General features: G+C 34.7%; 3 protein-coding genes across 4 annotated transcripts in view; 1 reads left to right on the forward strand and 2 right to left on the reverse strand.

Moving 5' to 3' along the window:
• The window catches only part of RB1 (RB transcriptional corepressor 1), a 106,996-nt gene that overhangs the window by 65,117 nt on the left and 18,581 nt on the right, over positions 1–23,298 (forward strand).
• Positions 14,002–15,336, reverse strand: LPAR6 (lysophosphatidic acid receptor 6). The gene has a single exon (XM_010995037.3). The coding sequence runs from the start codon at positions 15,334–15,336 to the stop codon at positions 14,302–14,304; it is 1,035 nt and encodes a 344-aa protein (XP_010993339.1). The 3' UTR covers positions 14,002–14,301.
• Positions 14,002–23,298, reverse strand: part of RCBTB2 (RCC1 and BTB domain containing protein 2) — a 125,722-nt gene continuing 116,425 nt past the window's right edge. For both annotated transcript variants that reach the window (XR_010383622.1, XR_010383621.1), the window contains one exon: positions 14,002–16,003. The gene's annotated coding sequence lies outside the window, so the exon portion shown is untranslated. The remainder of the gene's footprint in view (positions 16,004–23,298) is intronic.

Raw genomic sequence — 23,298 nt, forward strand, 5'->3', positions numbered from 1 at the left:
CGATCAGTACTCGGCTGAAGACCAGAGTAACCCTCTGCAGACTCCTGGAGCTCTCTCCTTTCTGTATAGCTGTCTCCTCTGGGGTGCTCTGTCCTGCTGATTTTAGCTGCCCTCGCTCGCCTGAATTCTCAGCTCTGTTTCTGCAACCAGGGAGACCACTGGGTCCTATTTCAGTTTCTCCTGCCTGCCTTGTAGCCTGGGAACTCTCCAGGCAGTAAGCTGAGGTGAAGGTGGGGCTTCCATTTGCTTTCCTTCCAGGGATTGCTGCCATGTACTGCCTGTGGTGCGCTGTCTAGAATCTGTTATTTTAGTTATGTCGTTTGATTTTGTAGTTAAGACAGATCTAGTCTCTGTTCCTTCATCATGGCTGAAAGGGTTATACATATAGTGTTTAGTGATTGATAAAGTACTTATAAATATGTATATTTAAAGAATATTTAGGGTGTCATTTCTATTTTCCTGTATTAAATGCATCATATCTTCTGAATAATGTCGTTTTGGAGGGATACTTACTGTATGGAGAGCATGGAAGTACTAATAATTAACTGTTGTATTAAATTTTAGTAAGTCACAAGAAAGCTGAGCTTCCTTTAAATGTCAAATATAGCTGACTCATTAAATTGGATTCTGTCATACTTTTTTTTTTGTCTTCACTAAACATTAGCAGGTTTCTTCATTTAGTTGCACAAATATTTGGCCAGAGCACTTTTATATAAGAAAAGGTTAAAAATGTTTCCTTTTTATTATTTCTCCAAATTTTAAATGAAATCCTATTTTACACTTCAGTGCAGTTGTAATGAATAGCTTATATTTTTACAGTCCTGGTTTGATGACAAACCTGTAAACATGTTTTTAAGCTTCTTTGGTATTCTTTTGAAATGTCAAACCTGACAGGAAGTGAATACAAAAGGGAGAAAAGCCTGTCGCTCTGAAAAAGCCCAAAAGGATATCTGTCGTATATCCCTATGGTAGATCATTAACCTCTGGTGCACTTTGTACAGAGGTTTTTGTATTTACCATAAGACATTTTTTAAAGCTGTATTTTACTAAGAGCTATGTCTTAGAAAGGCGAGTGAATTGTAAGATGATGATGAAGCCATCTTTAACCATTTTAAAAACTATAGGTAAGGATGGGGAAGCAATATGATGCCATGTGTCTATGCAGCAGTCATGCTGCAATAATGAAAACTGTCTTATTTTGGGTTTTTAAAAGCTCCTCATAAGTTATTTAAAACAGCTATTTATTTATTTATTTATTTATTTATTTATTTTGCCAGCAAGAGAAAAATAAAATGAAAGTTTTATTTTTTAAAAATTTAATTCTTTCTGAAAATGTCATTAAGGCTTTAACCTTTCTCATTCTGAACTATGTGTTCCAAATTTCTTGCCCTTAACTCCCATAGGTAATTAGCTTCTCAAGCGATTTAAGAGACTTGACTTTACCATTCAAAACTGAAATTATTTTGTTCTGAATGTAACTTTGCCTCTCAATATCTATATTTTTCCATTACTTTTCAAGTTATCCAGGCTTTGGTACTGAGCGTCTTTTCCTTTTTCCCTCTATAGTTACATATAGAGTTTTGTAATTTAAAAAAAACAACAAAAAAAAAGTTTACCATGTCTCATATTTTTTTCATTATTATGTTAAAAATATTTTTTTGTTTACATTTCCCTAGATCAGATCATCACCCTCTTACACTTAATCTACTGTTAGAGACTCCTGCTTGGCCTCCCAGCTTTGGCACTGCTCTATATTTTATACTTTGGTGCCAGGTTAATTTTGCTAAGTGCTTATTCATGCCGTACTCCTGTTCAGGAACCTACAGTGGCTCCCTATTGCCATTCAGAAAAGGTTAGCCTCTTTGGTTGTGATAATCTGACCCTGCCTGACCTTTCCAGCCTTCCGCTGTTCCTCAAACACATGTCCAAAGAGTTCTTTCATCTCTGGAGCAAACCACATTTATCCTGTGAGAGAGAACATGGCCTAACTCGGGACATGGAATCAGAAGACCTGGCATTAGGTCCTGACTCTTCCATGTACAAGTTAATGTCTTTGTCTTAGTTTCTTGCTTTGCAAACTGAGACAGAACAAAAGATTTGAATATTTCTAGTTCAGATATTTCATATGTCTACAAAACTATTTAAAAGTAAGAATTATTTGCCACTACTGAAGGTAAATGCATATTCCTTTAGATTGCTTCATAATTTGTAAAATATTGAAGAAAAATTTTTCAAAAAAAAGGTAGCACAGAGATCTCATTTCCCTATTCCTCTTTAACTCAGTTTCTCCTAATTCTCTTTGGACCGTACCTGCTATTTGTACATCAGATATTTTAAACGAATTGTACTTGCCCCTGTGATCTATCTAATGACATGGGAAGTAGCCTCTAGCCTGAAAGGGGCTTGGAACCTACTAGAAAAGTAAGTTACTGTAATATGCTATGAAATAAGATATACCATGAGGGTCAAAGGAGGGACTGATTGATCATATGTGGATGGGAAAAGACTTCTTATAACGGGTGTGGAAATGTGTAAAGACAGAAATAGGAGAACCGGGAATGAGGCACATTAGGGGAAAATTGTGGCCCAGCATTCACAATGGTAGATGAGGACTAATTTAAGACTAGTAATTTAGTCTTAAAAGTTAGAGTTTTTAACTTGTTAAAAGTGGAAAGCTAGCTCTTTTGGTAAATGAGATGTTATACAAAAGTGAATGTACCAGATAATTTTATGTTAGTTAAATGTAAAGTGTATGTGTATATGTGTGTCATATATACACACAACTTTTTTGAGGGAAATAATCTTGAAATAGAATACATGTTTTCTTGTCTTCTTTAATAGAGCGTATTTTAAAGTAATTTCACTTTTTCTTTTTAAGCTAGAGACATCATTATAAACATTATTATATTATTCATGGGCTTGACTCCCCATTTACCTCTGGAAAATACTGTGGTCTTTACTTAGTGTTTTAGTTTTTTTCTGCCTTTCCTTTCCCTTTCTTTGTGAGTTATTCTGTATTTCTCACTATTTCAAGTCTACCAGTCCATGATGCCTGTTGCCTAACTTGCTCACCTAAACTAATTAAATCAATTTGCACTATTTTAAATGCCCTTTTTTCCCTTTGGATTTTTGGTGCAATGAGTGATATTAACAAAGTTCTTCCTTACAGGCTGAGGGTTGTTTTTAATAGTATTTTTCAAACTTTACTATCCATGGAGATCTTATTAAAATAGTTTCTTATCCAGTGGTTCTAGGGTGGGGCTTGAGATTCAGCGCTTCTCACAAGTTTCCAGATGGTTCTGATGTTGCTAGCCCGTGGGCCCCAGTTTAGAATAGCCAGATTCTAGATGATCTTTAAAATGAAATACTCTGTTGGTTCTTTACACGAACTCCAAAGTAGGTGTAGGCATGAATCTGATTTCCCACACGAGGGAAGAGAAATGCAGAATATCTGTGTCCCACCTGGCAGCTAAGTGACAATGGATGGAAAGCAGCTAGCACTCGACCTGTTGCAATGTTCCATACACCAAAATTGTTAGTCTAATTTAATTCTCATAATAATCCTGTGAGGTTGTTAATATTATTTTCATTTTACAAAAGTGGAAACAAGCTCAGGAAGGTTAAACAGTTTGTCTAAGGTCACCCACTTGGCATTTGAACCCAAATTGGTTTGATTCCAAATACCATGTTATTGTAGTAAAGTGCTCCTCTCACTGTGCAGCATTATTTCTGTTAACTCATTCATACTGTTTTTATTACCGCTATAACCTGTAGTCAAGCATATGGGACAGAATAAAAGGCAGCAATATAAATAGTTTATTTTATTTTAAGTGAAAAAATAATACATACATATTTTATCTTGAGTGACAAAATGAATGTTTTGCCCTGGAGCTCATCAGTAATGGGAAGGGGAGGAAGTACTACCTTTTGTTGACCTGCTCCTTTGTGTAGTACCCTCTCACTGTTGATCTACTGGATTCCTCAGGAAGAAAAGATGAGAAGACGACTTTACAAAAAGAGCAAACTCCATTTTAAATGAGTTACTAGTATGCCTATATGTTTCATTTCTGTAACTCTCAGAATGAGATTTTAATATAATAATATAAGCATTTTTGAATTCATAATAGTTGAGGGTTGATGAAATTAGATATTTGGATCACCCTTCAAGGAGATTGAGGGAGGGGTGAGAATTAAGTGAACAGGGAAATCTAGGTCTGTGTTCATAGACTGAAGTGTTAAAACTGAGTTTTCTGTCAGTTTTTAATGAAAGTTTCCAGGTATGCCTAAAATCTTCTATAAGAGTGAAAAAATGTGAAGCCCAAGAAGGGAAAATAAAGAAAGGCAGTATCTTAGAAATAAAATTTTTGATAGTGACCTTGTGTTTTCTACTAGTGAGCTAGTCCAGAGAGAAATAAAAATAGATACGCAGAAAAAGTACAAACAAAAATAAGGATAGTAACTTAGTTCATATGAATAATTACCCACTGAAATGTGAATAGATGATTGCTTTCAAAAGCTCTAAGACCATAAACTCAATTTATTGACTCTCTTTCTTCATAATTGAGCCATTGAAGAATCAATGAGGCATCTAATGTTTCTTTTTTTCAGTGAGGCATTAAATGTTTTTTTATGTGGTTCCTCATATGTTTAAAAAACAAGAAACAGAAAATCCGAAGAAACAGTTATAAATTATTGCACATCTTCTCCTATATTGATTCTTACATGAGCCTGAGTTCTTGATCCAGATCCATCTATGGCTTTAAATATAAAATCTTTTCCGTGTCTAAACGTTTGCTCAAGTATCGTCTGTCTTAAACCCCATGCTTGACCCCCCAGTCTATTCTTTTCTCAATGCATTTGCCTCCTTTAATCTTTAGAACACTCTGACACACATGAGAGATTGCTATAGTTCACTGTGGAGGAAAGTATTCACGACTTGTCCGTTCATGTCTCCCTTCCCCCTCTCCCATTGTCCATACTACATATTCTCCTTGTTCATGGATTAGCACAAGAGACTAAAGAAATTTCAGGGATATTAAAAAAAAATCTCAGATTCAGAGATGTCCCTTAGGTAGCTCATAGAAACTTGCTTTAGGAAACAATGCTTGTAAAAGGCTCATCACTGGTTTACTTCTTTGGAATCTTTCCCGATCGTCATACAGACATGCGTCACAGTGCCCCTCACTTATGCATATTCCATTTCAGTGTTGAAATCATTATAGGTAACATTTTTGCATGTATGCTGACATAGGCACTGTTAAAAGTGCTGAAATGTGTTGGGCTCACTTACTTTGCACAACTCTGGGAAATAGGTACTGCCATTGTCATCACTTCCATAAATGAAAAAAACTGAGGCACAGAGAAATGAAGAATGTTTCCCTTATCCACAACACTAAGTTGATAGTAGAGCTAGAATTTTAACTCAAGATTGTCTGATTTCAGAGACTGTGCTCTTAACCTCTTTGCTGCCTCGGGGTATGTATTAGTTTACTGTTAGGTATGTGCACTGATGTGATTAGTTTCTTAATTCATGTTTTATCTGTGTTTGTGTCACTGTGCTATATAGCAGAAGGAGCCTGGGCTTTGGCGTCACCACATCTCATCTAATCTTCCCAGGAGGTAAACATTGCTATCCCTGTTTTACAGATAAGAAAAGCTAAAGTTCAGAGATGCCATGTAACTTGCTTTGGTGTGATTCTGAGCAAGTTATGTCTCTGTATGTCAGATTTCCTTGTCTGTAAAATGGGGATAATAATACCAGAGTTGTTGTGAGGAATGAATGGATATTTGTGAGAATGGTACATTTGAGAAATACTACAGTTGTTAGTTCTCTTCACTTCATTCCCTTTCCCTTTCCTAAAAACAGGGAACTGAAAACACAATTAAACAGTATCAGGTCTGTTTATCCTGGCTTACTACAAGTTATGTAGAACTTTTCTCTTCTCCCAAGGTGCCCCCTCCCTCATTGTCTTGTCAAAATGGAGTAAGTTCAGGGGAAAAAAGTTGTAACTGAACTCCAGCATTGTAAAATGTGGGCGGTGTTCACTGTTATACTGCAGTTGGAATTTGTTATGGTGCTTCAGTTATGAATCATGTCAGTAATTACCCTGAGGGCAGTTTTCATTCATCATTCAAGTATAGACAAGAAGGGAGGTGTCAGTTGTAGGAGAAGAACATGGAAATATCCTCTGTGCTTAACCTGTGGAAAGGGAAGCACTTGTGCTCTTGTTCAGAGAATGCCTTCTACAGGGTCATTATGTTAGAAAATTACCTGAATATGTATGGTCTTAGAATTTTCAGTCTCTAAACTTGTAGTCATGTCATATCCCAACTGTAATAATGAGGAAGAAGTCTGGAATCTGGATGTGCAAGAAACTAAATGAAGAAGTAACTTAATGAGATCTCTATTGTATTTAATGTAGTTTCTGAGTTCCTCTGGCAAAATCAGAGGCTATTATTAACAGTGAGTTTAGTAAAATTTTAGAACCACTCTGTGGCAATTGTTCTTGAACCATCTAAGTTCAGTTACCTTTAATTATAAAATAGAACCAACTTTTTGACGTTTATCTTTTCCAAATATTATGACCTGTTTTTAAACTCTGAACTGTTGCAACCTAGTCTGTTTTAAAATGCATGTTAGTGGCTCTTGCATGTATGGTTTTATTAATTTCCGTTTTGGTTCTTAGTATTTTCTACCATTATCAGAAACAGCAAAATATCAAAAGTATTTTTGGTGTCTTCCTGTACGTGCTAGATTTAGACCATGGTAAGGATACTTAGAATAGGAAACAGCTGTATTTGTGTCTCACTCTTTCAAAAAAACTTTTTATTATTCTTGCTCAGTTTTAGTGTTTCTTGCCTCCATTAAATTTTAAAGTAATTTCTCTGTAAGATTTTGATTATGCTTGTTAAGATTTCTCAAAGACTAACATAAATGTCTTACTGTCTTTTATTTCATTTCCTTTTGGAATTTGACAGCATCACATTTCTTACCAGGAATATTGGATGTTTGATAACCTAGAATTCTATAGCTGACCTACATGTCAAATGTGAGGGTAGGATGGAACAATTTTCAGACATCCAGGGACTCAGAAAGCTCATCTCGTGACTGTCCTTTTTAAAATAAAATTACTTGAGAATATACTTTAGCAAAATAAAAAGAAATTCATGAAAAGAAAAATCATGAGACCTAAGGAAGAGTGAATCTGTAACAAGAGTGCAGAGAGGAAAAAACAGGAAAAATCTTAGAACACAGCAGGCCTAGAAAATAGTTATTCCAAAAGAGAAGTCAGAATGAAGAATCTCTTCAAGAACATAGTTTCTTTTAACAATTGTATAACTTCATTTAAATGGTGGGAATTCAACAGATACTGTTTAAGATTCAAAAATCAAGTAATAAGAATTAATGCAATAACTGCAAGAGTTGAATTCCTGTATCAGAAATAGTACTGACCAAGGAAAATTTGCCTTTTTCCTTGAGTTGTTGAAGAATTAAATGAGCCATAGGTTTGGTGAAACAAAAGTGTCTTTATATTTGTTTGTGTAGGTGTAGAACATTTATTAGAACTACATTGATAAATACCCAGAGTAGGTACTATGTAAGTAAAAAGATAGTGGTTATTAAAAATTAATCTTCAGTCTGGCAGGTAAGTAACATCTAATTTGTTCTTACCTCTAAGCCCCTTCCTTTCAATCTCTACTCCATTTCAATCCTGTGTTAGACGCTATGGAGAATCAAAGAAGTACAAAACATAATCCCTTCCCTCAGGGAGCTCGGGGTGTCTAGTTAGGAAAATAAAGCATAGCCAGTGTAAAAAGATAGCTGGAAAAGGCAGTAAAAAACTACCAAATAAGTAATAAAGACAATAAACATTATCAAAGAAATTTCTGTTTTGGAGTTGAACTGGGCCTTGCAGGATGAAAAGGATTTTATCAGAGAAGGGGGGGCAGTGTGACTGCGGTGAAGGGTGGAGCAAGTAGTATATCATATGTCTAAGTATCTAGAGTCAAGTGAGAGTTGCATGAAGACAGGGCAGGCAGGAGACCAACCTGCAGCGGAGGGATCATGTATGTGAGACAGAAAAGAAACCAGAAAATTGAGTAGGTCAGGACCATAGTTTTGGAGAACTTTGAACTTTAAAGCTGGACTTTTACTTTCAGACAATGGAAAATACAACACCTTTTAAAATTGGACATTAAGTGATCAGCATAAAGTGATGACTTTTAATAGATAAATCTGGTTATGTGTCCTGGATGGGTTGAAGAAAGAACTAGGAAGCAGGCTGAGCAGGGAGTAATTGCAGTAGTCTCAGTTTCACATGGTCACAGTGGTGATGATGGTTATTAAAAGGAAGGAATGGATGGAAGTCATAACTGACTAGGATGAGAAGTGTGTATGAAGCGTGGCATGGGTCTTATATTATCTAGTCCAAACCCCTCAGTTAACATGAAGAGGTCAACGTAGTTACACTAGTTTGTAGCAAAGCCCTAACTAGAACTCCAGTCCATCTTTTAATAGAACTTTAAGATTTATTCATTCAGCAGCTAATTATGACCTATTATGTGCCTGGCACTAATTGAGATTAGTTCTAGGTGTTTTGTAGGGTTTTTTTTCCCATCCTTGTTAGCTTTAGTTTTCTGACTGTAGCACAGGAAATGGCACCTACAGGCCACAGGCTAGCCACTTGATTCTATACAGTCTTGTTGGATGGAGCACGGCCACACTCATGCACTGATGTTGTCATCTGCAGCTGCTCTTGCACTGTAACGCAGAGATGGGGAGTAGCAACAGTCTTGTGTAGTCTGCAGGCCTAAGAAATTTACTGTCTGATCCTTGAAAAGGTTATCTGATTCCTGATGTACAGTATCAGTGAGCTTCCCAAAGTCTTACACGTAGATGAGCGTCATAACCTTCCATATCCCTTCTACACTGTTTCCCACCCTTACTCCTTATTTTTTGGTTTGTCTTTCTTGTGTTTTTATAAAAATAAGCAGATATATGTGTGCTTTCTTATTTTGCCTTTTTCTTACACAAAAAGTAGCATACTGTGTGTACTCTTATACTTTACTTTTTTTGTTTAACCACACTTTCTGGAAGTTACTACTCCATATCAGTACATAGAGCTCTTTTTCATTCCTTATTAAAGCTGCATAGTACTACATTGTGTATATGTGCTATAATTTATTCAACCAATTTTCTATGCTTGGATATCTAGGGAGTTTCCAATATTTTCTAATTTCAAATAATGCTGCACCTTGTACATATGTATTTTTATATTATGAAGAGTGTGTCTTCAGGGTAAATACCTAGAAGTAGGAATGCTGGATCAAAGAGTGTGTGTGTGTGTGTGTGTGTGTGTGTGTGTGTGTTAGGTATTGCCAAATTCCCATCCATTAGAATTGTACTATTTTGTTTCCCACCAGCAGTGTGTGAATGTTTCTCCACAAAGGCTGCTCACTTAACCTCGTCAAGTAACAACATTAAAATATTTTTCCCATCCATCATTTCATCGTTTCAAGAAGAAAGACCATTTTAATAAGGGGGAAAGAACATAATCAAAATAAAGGATAAGAGAAGCTCTTTAAATTTAATAAATATAGCTCTTATTGTGATTGTTTTTCTCTTTTTACTGAAGACAAATACATCTCTACCCTATAATCAGAGGAATGGGGTTTTTTTGAAATGCATGTCTAATCGTCTCTCCTTCTACTTGAAACCCTTCAAGACTTTCCACATCTCCTCAGATCTTAACATGGCTGTATTGTGGCCTATAGGTGTATGTAAGATCTCAGCCCTACGTCTCCAGCCACTTTGGCTTTGTTTTAATCCTTTCAGTTTACCAGGTTCTCTCCCATAGGGTCTTTGCTACTCCCCTTACCACCCTTAAAGGAACAGACAAGTCAAAAAGACCAAGTTTTTATCCTGGCTCTTTCTTATTGTTATGTAACCTTATGCAAGTTATTTAGCCTTTTAGTTCTTCAGTTTCCTCAACCTAAGGTGAAGTAGTTGTAGTAGATGAGCTCCAGGCTCTTTCAGGTCTAAATTATGAATTTACCAGCAGTTATTTTGATAGAAAAGGAATGGAACTCAGTCCAGTCACCCTATGGCTAATAACTAACTTGGCTGTAAAAACACATATTTGTTTCTCACTCTTTTTTTTTTTTTTTTTTGTAGGATATTCCTATTTCTCTTTAGGTAAAACATATGATATATGTTTCAAGTGTACATTATAATTCAACATCTGAATACCCTACAAAGAGATGATCACCAAAAATCTAGTTTCTAGTTACCATTAATCACCATGCAGTCGATCCCCTTCACCCAATTTGCCTACCCCTCAGCCCTTTTCCTCGAGTAATCACCAGTCTATTTTCCATTTCTGTAAGTTTGTTTTTGTTTTGTTTTGTTCATTTGTTTTTTTTTAATTCCACATATGAGTGAAGTCATTTGGTATTTATCTTTCTGTATCTGATTTATTTCACTTAGTGTAATACCCCGTACGTCCATTCATATTGTTGCAGATGGCAAGATTTTTTTTTTTTAATGGCAAGATCTTTTTTTAATTCAAATGAATACATAACCAGTTCTTTATCCATTCATCCATTGATGGGCAATTAGGTGGTTTCTATATCTTGGCTATTGTAAATAATGGTACAGTGATCATAGGGGTGCATATATCTTTCTTATAGGTATGAGGTGATATCTCATTGTGGTTTTGTTTTGCATTTCCCTGATAGTTAGTGATGTTGAATATCTTTTCATATTCCTATCGGCCTTAAATACTTAAACTTTATTTTCCAAAAGTACTTGACTGGTTGTATCCATATGAGTAAAGCATATGGATGCAATATATGTTTGAAAACTGATTATTAAATTCATTAGTAATCTCTACTTCTGGGGCCCTGTATCTTAAATTCTGTTTTGGCCATTGCTTTTAGCACTGGTAATTTTTGTACCTTGTTAAGGAGTTACTGGAATAAATGTTTCTGAGAGACAGAGGAAGGGGAAAGACTTGTTAGAAAAGTTTGCCTGGAGTAAATTCATACTCTTTTATTATCCTAGTCTGTTGTCCTGTTTAATAGATATTCTTTATACTTTTATAAAATTGCCAAAAAATGGGTAGTAAACATCAAGAAAAGAAGATAGAGATAAAATCGGAATTTGAGAATTAGTGATTTTAGGACAGTATATATGCTGATCTTTGGAGAATGTTGCTAATTAAGTCATATTGTTGATCATTAAATACTCCGGTTGATTTAAATGTTCCATGTCCTTAAATTTGTCCATTAGTTCTTTTTAATTTGGAATTTATTTCTTAGAAGTCATGTTATACATGGATAATCTGGTTTTCAGGACAGCCCAAAAGAGGTTTTTAAAAACAGTTTACCTTAGAATTACCTCAAGATTCATCCACTAGTAAGCATAATTTATAAAATTTTCTATATAAAAGTTTATTCACAACTAGGTCACATCTTCCCTCATTTGTGACATCTGGGGTTGGATCTGGCATGCAGGCATTAAAAAGTTTGGGTGGTGGGAGGTGGTAAAGAATCCGCAAGGCAATAAGAACTTAATATATTGACAAAAGGCCAGATACCTTGTTCATCAGCGGTCCAGAATTGCAGTTTACTTGAGATCCTTGCTAGCTACATCACAGTCATAAATCAACTTAGTTTCTCAGTTGGATATATGAAGTTTGCATCAGTTCAGATTGATGTTCCATTTTCTATTTTATGTTCTTCAAATGAGTGACTAATTCTTTAAATACTAGTTAGTGTCTATAGTTAAGATTTATGCCTCAAATTTACTTTCTGCATTCTGAATGTAGAATATGAAGGCAAAACTCCCTGCCTTAAGTTCCTTTTAATTTTCTGTGGATATAATACATATGTTTTCATACATTCTTTTGGTAAACTAGCTACTTGGTTGGTATTTTCTTAGAAAAGATCATTTCTAAGTTCAGAACCAGTCATTAGGATGCTGGAAAGCTGTTTTCCACACCAACTTTTTTCATCTTACTTTTGTTGCTTTGAAGGAGGTTAATGTGGAAAGGAAAATTAGTTAAATCATCCACTCTTTTATAAAGATGATAAAAACAGTAGACAAGTTTTTTTTGGGGGGAGGGTTGATGTCACTTTAAGGAAATGAAAAGTAAATTACCAGAGTTTTATTAATCTAGATTTTCTGGGTAAAAGGGAAAGAGAAAACCCTCTGAATGTATAATTTACTGTAAAGTGCAAAGCTGACAAAGGAAAATAACTTTACTACCCTTTTTTTGTCCCTGTGGTTAAGATTTACCCAGGATTTGAAGTTCTAGATGAAAAAACTAGTATTTATCTATTATGTATTACTTTGTGAAGAATCTTATAAGAAACTTATTCATCTTTCTTCTTGTTGACAAGCAGGCAACAAAAATTTCTCTAGTGAGCACGATAATAACAGCTGTTTGATGACCGTTTTGCCTTTATCTTAAAAGTAACAGCTGTGCTTTGAGATCCTGCTTGCAGATTTTTAAGCTGAGAAAAGTTCTGAGAAATCTCGGTTACAAACTCTCTACCCCTGTCCTTCACATCATTAAGTTATAAGTTGCTTTCCAACTCAGAAATACATGTTTAGATAAGTGCTAAATGTATTTGTTTTTTCTGAAGAGTGATATCAAAGGAACTTCAGGATCAATTGAAGAAAACATGTTTACAATATATATACTTTTCTTAGGATATAAAAACTATGCTTAATTTCTTCACTAGTTTTTTTTTTGTTGTTGTTAATTTAAGGATTTATTTTGCTTTAGGTTTATCTAAAAGAAACCATAGATCTCTAAAGAAAATCCCCTGCTGCTGTTTTATTGAAAATGGATTTACTTATTTAGCAAATGACTGTGATTTGTCTGAAATCAAGGCAGCCCAAACCCAGAGAATAGCAAAAATCAAATTTAAATCATAAGAGTGTCCAGAGTTGTATTCAGGATTTGAAAGACTGAGATGGAAAAATTAGATAGGTTGAATGCTAAATTTAATTTTATGTCTTTTCTCAAATAAAAATAATTCTTTCTTAGTTAACTTTGGAGAACCGCTTGAAATTGGAGAAAACAAAGACTTATTTTGGAAAATGAAAAAGTTTTACTGTAGTTTGTGCTTCATATCGAAATTACAGCTCAAAGCGATACCTTTTTTATGTTTAGTGAAATGAAAATGTAGTCGCACTTAGTTATTTGGGCCTGTAGTTTTGCTACTTTTTACGGAAGGAATCGTGTCCTTACTTTATAAATTATTTTGATTTTACAGTAACATTTTGGCTATTTGAAACTGTGTGTTCAGCTATTCATTATTTGGCTTAAATGGTCAAAAGATACATATTGATCGTTTTCTAAGTGCCAAGTATTATATTTATTATATTTCACTATCCCACTATATTGTTTCTCTGATCTAAAATACTTAAAATGCAAGTTATTTATTGTGACATAAATATATCTTTAAAATTATCTGTAGTAATATATATTTTTTTAATTTACTTAACAAAATAACTTTTTTGGTTTCCTCCTCAATTTTTGTGGCATATATCATTTTGAAATTTGGTGCTGTTATATCCAGAAAATGGATCAAAAGAGTAATTTTAGAGCATTCTGTATTATATAGGTAGCATCTGCTTTTTATGAATTGCTTACAGAGACAAAATCCTAAATATTACCTGTCAGTGTAACTGCTCAAGATCTTCAGTGTCAGAATGTCATTCTACAGAAGACTACATTTTTTTTTACTGTTTTTTTGAAAAATACTCTAAAAACACATATTGATTATTTCAAACTGTTTCTCATTTATGTTATTATAGTTTAAGAAACATGATTAGTAGTTTCAATTCAGAATGAAGTTAAAATTAGATGTTGAATAAAAATATTAAACACTTAAATATTTTTTAATAAATGAAATACTTTTAATATTTGTTAAATATCTAGTATAAAATTACTAAGAAATTCAAAGACCATACTGATGGTCACCACATGATTTTAAATCATCATCACTTTTAGACTTTGAACAGCTTTTTGAGGGTTTTTTTTTTTTTTTAATGAAGAGGAAGGTACAAATCCAAGTGGCTCAGAAAAGTAAAATGGAGTGTACACAAGAATAAAATACATTTTAATGCTTAACACATTGAATACATTTTTTAATACTAAAAACTTAATATCCACATGTTTATTTTTTTTCAGACGTGGAGAAGTAGTTGTCCAGGAAAACACTTTTCACAGTTGAAGGAACTTAGAAGTTCTGTCCCAGTGAAGTCCCAATGGTTTTATTTCAGGCAGCTTATATTGTAGATTCATTGTCAAATATCTTACGTTTTAAGGTCTGTAGGTTATGTTCAATAAAGCTCTCTGTGCCTTGAACTTCAGAGAATCTGGAGGCACTTCTCCTGGCAGACCAGTTTTTCATTTTTATTGAATTCTGAATCGTGTCCGATGTGAAGTAATAAACTATAGGGTCAAAGCAACAGTTTAAAACAGCAATGCAGAGGGTGACTGGGTACATGGTCCTTACTGCCGTCACTGCTGAGCAGTTAACAAATGTCTGTGTTCTCATGAGAGAATATAAAATCAGGTTGATATTGTAGGGCACGAAACAGAAACAGAATATGACCAGATGCACAAAAATCATTTTTAAAACCTTAGTTTTGTTTATTTTGCTTCTACTTAATGTAACAGGCTTATTTAAAGTTCTTAGCACCATACTAGAACAAGTTACATTTAAAATTAGAGGAATAAAAAATCCCACTATTTCAATGAAAATTACAATTCTTGAGAGAAATGTTTTCCATGTGGCTTCTGGAAAATTCTCAAAGCAGGCTTTTGAGGTATTGTTACCCTGCGAGTGGGTAGACGGCAAAAAAACTGCAGGTGCGCTTCCTCCCATCACAGTTAACCATACAGCAATGCAAACGATTTTTGCATTTCGTTTTGTTCTTAGAGTCTTTGACTTAAATGGGTAGACGATGGCCAGAAATCGATCGGCACTAATACAGGTTAGGAACAGAATGCTTCCATACATGTTAGTATAAAACAGCATCACTGAAATTTTACAAAGTAAATCTCCAAATGGCCAATTCCGTGTGGCAAAATAAAAAATCCTGAAGGGTAAAGTAAAAACGAACAGCAAGTCTGATATTGCCAAGTTAATCATGTACGTTGTTGTTTCATTTCGCACTTTGAGAGTACACATGAAAATGTATATGGCAACACAGTTGGATATTAACCCCAGTACAAACACCATACTGAACATGCACCCATACAGAGTGTACTTAAAGGAGTCGTCATAGGTGCAGTGGGAGCTGTTATTGCTTACCATTATAAAGGCAGGTCCAGTTTACAGTGTTGAAGTCCTCTGGTCGGCTGCAGTCTCCTTTGGTATTCAGATTGTGACCACTTTATAACCTCCAATGTATTTGTAAATCCTTTGGATCTTTGCGTGGCTTTATAGATACTTCCTTTTTCTCCAGAAGAAACATGAAATTTGTTGCTGTAAAGTTTTCACTTGGTGCTTCAACAAGAAAATATTTTCATTACCTAGTCTCCAGAAAATCCATGAATCCCGCCGGGCTTAGTTTACTGACGAGCAGTCTTTAAAAACGCAGTCAATGAAGCCAACCCATTAGATTATAACTTTCAAATAAAAGCTGTGTTCTAAATAAAAGTACTTGCCTGGTAAACTTATGTTTCAGTGGTTAGATGAATATTCCAAAATTAAGTTTATGCTTCGGAATGTTTAAGCTCAAGTTAGCTATCTTATTTCGCTTTTCAGTGCAGAGTTTCAGAGACTTAAACATTCCCAGTTTGGTCTCGTTTACTTCTTGCTCCTCCTTAATGAAGTTTTCCTTTTCCTTATTTCTTCAGTGGATCTCAGATGGTAGGTAAGCATAAGAATCCTTCAAAGGTTCCGAAATAAATTCCTAAGCGAGTTAGCTCTTGCTGAATCGAGGCCTTTTCCTCCAGCTGTATTGTGAGATGTGCTTTCTCTGAAGAGAAAAAGAAAGGCTTGCTAGATTTGTAATATGACATCACAGGAAGAAGAGGTTGGGCTTGGACAAAGAAAGGTTTCAGCCCAGTTTGTTTGCAGTTCCTTTAATCTGATAATGTGTCTGCTGAGAATATACCTAGGAGGCTTGCAAATGGTCCCTGACTGTTTAGCTGAGGCCTGCCCATTAACTCTTTTTATGCAGAAATGCCTTCTGTGATGTTAGCCACCTCTCAGGAAGCTTTGTTTTTCCTTTTTTTTTCCCTTTTATTCTTTCCTTCTTTTTGGTAGTAGTGATTGAGAGAGGGAAAAAAAAATTAGTATTTGATTGCTCTTGTGTTTAGGATGTGACTTTTTTTAAGAACTAAAATGTGTATGTGTATCTATAAATTGAAATTGTTAGTGATATCTTAATGTAACATTTTTTAAAAACCTGTTTAATGACTGTAAAAGAGAGAAATTTAATCTTTAGTTATAAAAAGGATTTGAGTTGAGAGACAAGCTTTACCACTCTTGGCCTCTGTTTTCCATAATTACTCCTCAAGATTTAATTTAATTTAATTTGTCATTATTGTGAGTGGCTCCAATCTTGGATCTCTTTAGTTTTTGATAAGCAATTTTCTAACATTCTTTCCTCTTTCCTATAAAATTAAGTTAATACTTTATATCTCTTTCAGTTTTTTAATTACCATTTCCACCAAAGAATAAATTCAAAAATATTTATGTTTGATGTGATATTAACCTTACAGAACAATATTGCATCTTTTTAAATAAAAACATTTTTTTCCCTAAATTGATAGAAATAAGTTTTGGAAAATAAAAGTTTTATACTACTTGGCTAAATTTTAAGCTTATTATTTTATTTTTATTCCCCCTGAGTCTTCCCCTTCCCCCTCTTAATATGGCATTAACTATATATTGGAATATGGGACAGATTTTGTTTGCATTTAAAAGCTCCTTTGAATGGTTTCTCTCTATATATTTAAAGTATATTCACTTTTTAAAGCCCAAAGAAGTTAGAAGAAAGTACGTGTGAGAAAGGGGTAGTTGAATGTAGATTTTATTTCCTCAAGATTGACTATATCACAGCCAAAGGACACTACATGCTTTTCTTATTTTAAATTACCGTTTTTCAGAAAAGACCAGATCCAGTTGTATTTCACTGTTATTTTCTAGTTTGATTCAGTTTGGGCTGAGACTGTTCCTTTCAGGTATCAATTAAGGAAATTTGAGGATTTTAAGAGCAATTTATTTTTCTTTCACATATTACTTGGCTCTAATTTAAAAGTAATATTTTGCAGTCATATGTTTTATGCTGATTTTTGAACCTTTTTAATTTGGGCTGCACTCTTATGCTTAGCAACTTTTGTTGTTTGTTGATGAATGCCCCCTGAATTATAATATATTTTTCTTTTGACTGGGAAATTTATCTATAATCAAGTGACACAAAAATATGAGTATTACTTATAATCAATAAACTTAAAACTTTAAAGGGCTGAATTTCTTTGTGTCACATTGGTGTGGAAAAGAGGTAGGATGTATGTGTTCATATTAGAAGACAGTTGGAAACTTAAGAGTGAACAGTAATGAAAAGAGTAGTTAATAAGCTTATTCTCATTGGAGAAAAATTTTCTGTCATAGTTTCTCAGTAATCTACTTTCAAATTGGTAATCTCTTCTTTAGTCATCATTAAATTATGAAATAGAAGTGGTTATATGCCCCGACCGTGTTTACTTCTCCTTTCATTTTGAATAGGGCGCTGTCCCATAAGGTACACTGATTCTACACTGGAATAATATTCCACATATTGATGTTGTTATTCACTTGGCTTGATAGTCACTTAACTGTGCACTTGCAATTTTTTCATGTTTGAGTTACTGGTGCTTAAAAATGGATAGAACACTATTTGTTGAACTAAATTTTTTGTTATTATCAGTATATTATCAGTATATTAGTATATGTTTGTATTTCCAACTTTTACACAACGCTGGACCCTTAGTAGGTACTCATGTTTGCTGAGGAATGAATGATACTGATAAAGTGGAATTTTATTGACACTTATTTCTACTGAGGAAGAGCAGTAGCAGAGGGGCTGTCTGTTTCTGTAGGAATAAGATCATTGAATGCTGGATTTTTTAAGATATTTAATTTGACTTCTAATTAAGCCAAAGTGAAATTAGATACCTTTACAATTCCTTAGGTTAAGATGTGAAAAAAAATGCAGAGTAACTACTTACAAAGGTAGTGACATGAATCCAGGGACTCAAGTATATTTAATAGGTGCTTTTGTATTTTTGTATAATTGATAGCACTTGAAAGCGATATCCGTTCCTGTCAGTACTGCAAATACCTAACACTTTATGTTACTCTTTACTGGCGCATGAGTCATCTACCCAAGTTCAAAGGGTTGAGCCAGCTTGTAGGGTTGGGTGGGAGTAGAAAAAGAAAGATTTAAAAGGTAATGGATGATGATTTATAGCAAAGTAAAAGTGGACAGGAACGATGGTTGAAGCAGGTTCAAGCAAAGAGATAAAGGAAATTAAGAAGAACAGGAATGTTGTAGTGTAAGACTTAAAACTTGAGTAAGCATGTTTATCACTGCCAACACTTGAGTTGTTCCTTCCTCCTTTATTCCTATCTCTGCCTCCTCCCCATTCCTTCATCTGTCTCTCTTAAAATCTTATCCCATTGTTCTATGGAGACCTCTCAATCTCCTCAATTTTTTTTCCGTACTTCCACAGAACTTAGTTAAAATGTCTTGCTTGCTGTAAAACATATTCATAGAATTCAGTTAGGATTAAAAAAAACAACAACAAAAAAGGTAATACAGAGTATAACAATAGATGTTTGTACAGCATGGAGAGGAGAGTCAACCAAGTCAATTAAAGGGCCTCCAGAGGAGATTCTGTCTAGAGAAGGCTAGCCTTTAAAGTTGAATAAAAGCCTTGAAGGCTAGAGCCATGCCTGGTAATAATGTCTTAGTATAGTTCCATCAGTGTGGTCATGTCTTTCTTAACCAAAAACACAGAAAATGATTTGATTGACTATTTTCTCAATTCTCTCAAGGATGCTACATAACTAGCTTCACTCTAAATTCCTAGAAAAAAAATGAGTATATACATTTGATTAAATTTCCTTTGTTTCTTTTTCACAAATGACAGATTTTTAAGATCTAGTTCTATGAACACTATTGCAAATACACTTAAGAACAGAAACACATTTGACTTTAAGCATTTATGTAGAGGTTTTGTTTTTAACCCAACCAGATTTCAAAGAAAGAGATTGGCTCTTTAACAGACACTCATATCCAAAGGCATATGGAAGAATTAATCAGTAAGATTCTAAGCCACTAGTAATTCATTCTCAGAATAAACTTTCCATGGTCAGTTCTTTTATTGATTAGCAGTGTGATCATTTTAATCAACTGATTTCACATTCTTGGAAAAGTTGAGGATTTCCTGTCAATACCAGATGTTACCAGAGCTGTCTCAGAAAGGTTACAAACAAAAGACCGGAAGGACTGACTCTACAAAAGAGCCCCCTTTAAAGCCCAGCCTTTTGTTGTTGTTGTTGTTGTTTTTTTTTTTTTAGTTAAACAAAAGTGGATTGTTTCAGGCTGACCAAAAAACAAAACAAAACAAAACAAAAAAAAACAATGGTTGCTGGATTGTTGTCCCAGTTATATGGATAGGGAAATAGGACAGACATATTTAAATTATTTTTCTTACTTATGTTATCTTTATCTCTGGTATGCTGATGTTTATTTGTTTATTCAATAGCAAACATTTCCTAAGTGCCGTGTGCCAGGTGCTCTTCTAGGTGAAGGGAATATAGCAGTGGATGAAACAGAATCCTTGAGCTTTTATTTTGTTTGGGGGAGACAGGCAGTCAATACATAAACACTTACACAGTTGGTCATATGGTGATAAGTTCCCTGAAGAAAAATACATTTAGGAGGAAAAGCGAGGTGTTGTGTATAGGAGGTTCTAGGAAGGGCTTGTTGATAAGGGAACATTTGAAGAGAGACTTGAAAGAATTAAAAGGAGTAAATCATGTAGATAGCTCAGGAAATTAACCTTTAAGTGTTAAACAGTCTTATAAAAGGCTCTCCTAAATCTGTATTTCCAGTCTCATCTTGCATAACTTCACTCACCAGGATCATATCCCCAAGATTTTCATGGCAATTGGAAATTTCTAAATAATGTTTCAATTTGATAAAATTCTACATATCTGTTTCTGATTTTTGTTTTGCATGACACATCATAAACTGGGAATTTTGTTTTGGCTACTTGACAGTGTTCTTCAAGCTAAATACTTCTAGGAGACTTCCTGTCTTACATAAAAGGAGCCCAGGTCAATAGGTCCATTTCAGGTTAGATCCCACCCTGACTTCTGTGTCCCTGTGCAATTGTTAGGTTTGTCTTTTACTCTGGATGCTTTGGCTAGCACTCTTTTACCTCAAGGGACTGAATTTTCTTCTGCTGAGTTCAGTTTCCTGATAGCAGTGACATCTGACAGCCTGTATTAACTTGTTGATACAACTGCCAACTAAAAAATGTCCCTTGCTACCAGGTTCTACAAGAATTAAGTCATTAGCCACTGCAGTCACTAACCTTTAGTACCCACTGCGAGGAGTTCAGGGCAGAATGAGGCATGCTGTCCTCTGGGAAAACTGGCAGAAGAGGCTTTCAAATAATTAAGTATTTTCATGAGAAATTTTTTATGAACCTGGATTCTTTTATCCTCCCATACTTAGATAAGCACTGAAACCATTAACTAAGATATCTATTCCTTGTGACTAGCAGGAGCCTTCCACTAAGATGTGTGCTTGGTTGCAAGTACCCCCTTTGCCAAAATCACATATATACTGACCTCCCCCCTTACCTCTTCAAGACAGTTTGTCAGAGCTGAGAGGCTATCTCCTGGGCTATAGTCCTCAGTAAGGCACTGAATAAACTCGACTCAGTTATCATGTTGTACTTTTTTTGAAGTAGACACAACTAAGTCAACTTTTTTAACTTCTGTTAATTATCCTACATATGGTTGAATGAGCATCTAGTTAAAGTCTTTTTGGATATGTAGTTTGCAGATAATTTCTTCTAGTCTCTAGCTTCTTTTTTCAATCCTCTTCACATGGTCTTTCTCATAACAAATTTTTAAATTTTGATAAAGTCTTGTTTATCAATTTTTTCTTTTATGGATCATGCTTTTGATGTCAAGCATAAGAACTCTAGGTCCCCAAGATTTCCCCCTATCTTTTTTTAAAGTTTTATAGTTTCAATATATAATATTCAAGTCCATGATCCATTACCAGTTTATTTTTATACAGAGTTTGAGATCTAGGTCAAGGTTCTTTCTTTTTCCATTGATTTACTTTTGCACCTTTGTCAAAAGAGAACAAAGAACAGATGGAACAAATAGATGTACAATTTAAGTTAACCATGTCAGTAACTACATTAGATATAAATAGCCTAAATCCCAGTTAAAAGGCAGAGATTGTCAGAGTAGATAAAAAAGTAAGACCCAACTCTGCTATCTATAAGAAACCAGTTTTAAATATAAAGACATAAATATGTTAAAAAGCATAAATTAAAAGATTGGCTGCCTGGATGGAATTGAGGGTAATTCTAAGATTTGTACTGTGGGTGATCAGATGGTTGATAATAGTTAACCTTAAAAGAGGATGTTGAAGGACTCATGGCTGATTGGTAATGAGGGTAATCAGTTCATGTTAATGGTTGAACATGTTAATATTTAAGGTGTTTGTCATGTGGAGGTCTGAGGTATCTAGTTGGAAACTGAAAGAGTAGTTTTAGTTAAAAATATAGACTTAAGAGTAATATGGGTATAAATAAAGCCATGATAGTGGCTCAACCAGCATAAGGCAAGAGGATCCTGAGAAATATCAGTATTGAAGAAGTAATGAAGTTAAATGGGAAAGAACTGTCAGAAAGGTCAAGGCCTGCCCCAAATTTTCTGTTTTCTATTCTAGTTTCCTTTTGCAAGGCAAAACAGTCTTATAATAATTTGGCTTATGATAGTACAAAAAACATTTCCTGTAATGTAACTCCAGTAATATTTCTTAAAATACCCAGAAAACAATAGCAGTTCCTGTCTTCCACTTCCCCTATTGTTAACTTGTCTGCTGGCACTGGAGACCGTTTGCTTACTTGGATAATCAGAATCTCTTTTAGGAACACCTTGACCTGATAGCCTTTATAGTCCTTTACTCTCTGGAGAAGTTCACATTTGCTTTAGAAATGTGTGTTAACATGAAAGATCATGTAGAGTAGACGTATGACTTCTACTTTTTCTATCCATATTGCTTATTAAGTGGGATTTATACTAATCTTGCTGACAGAGAGTCTGGATTCCTTCACGTAATTAAGTGGCAGAACTGAGTGAAGTGTCCAGAGAGTGATTATGCTGAGAGTTAATTTAAGTAGATAAGTAATGACATAAGACAGCTTGCCTGAGACCAAGAGAAAACTTCTGAGTCCTGGGTAGAAACAATGCTATAGATATAAATAGATAAATTTTCAAAAATTAAATATTCCATTAAATGTTTTCTTTAGATTTTTTTTTAAAAGATCAGTTGCTGTATTAGTAATGTATTGCTGTGCAAGAAATTACCCCCAAACTTAGCAATTTAGTAAAACAACTAATATTTCTTATCTCACAATTTCTGAAGGTCAGGAAACTGGGAGTGATTTAGCTGTGTGGTTTTGACTCCATTTTTCTCAGGAGAGTTCCTCAAGTTGTCAGCCAAGGCTGCAGTCAGTTTAAGTCTTTTCTGGAGCTGGAGAATCTGCTTCCAAGTTGAACTCACGTGGTTGTTGACAACCCTGATTTCTTTACTGGTTGCTGGCCAGAGGCTTCATTCATTTGCCACATAGACTTCTCCTTAGGGCTGCTCACTCCTTGGCAGCCGCCTTCCCCTAGAGCGAGAGATCCTAGAAAGAGTGCCTAAGATGGAAACTGCAAGTTTTTAATAAGCTACCCTCTTCTGCTATATGCCACTGAGCACACAGACTAACCCTGGTACAGTATAGGAGGGGTCTGTACAAGGGTGTAACTACTCAGTAGCAGAAATTATTGGAGTTATCCTTGGAGGCCAGCTGATATTTAGTGTCAGTTAGAAAGCAAATCATACCATCCACTTCTTTGTGCTTTCCTGTGTTTAATTAAACCCATGATATGGCTATGTCACATAACATTCTAGCAGTCTTTATTGAGTATTGACTATATGCTGGGCACTGGGATTTTATTTTAAGAACTCTCTAAAGGTCCCATCTG

Source organism: Camelus dromedarius, chromosome 13 (genome assembly GCF_036321535.1).
Source record: "Camelus dromedarius isolate mCamDro1 chromosome 13, mCamDro1.pat, whole genome shotgun sequence".
NCBI lineage: Eukaryota > Metazoa > Chordata > Mammalia > Artiodactyla > Camelidae > Camelus > Camelus dromedarius.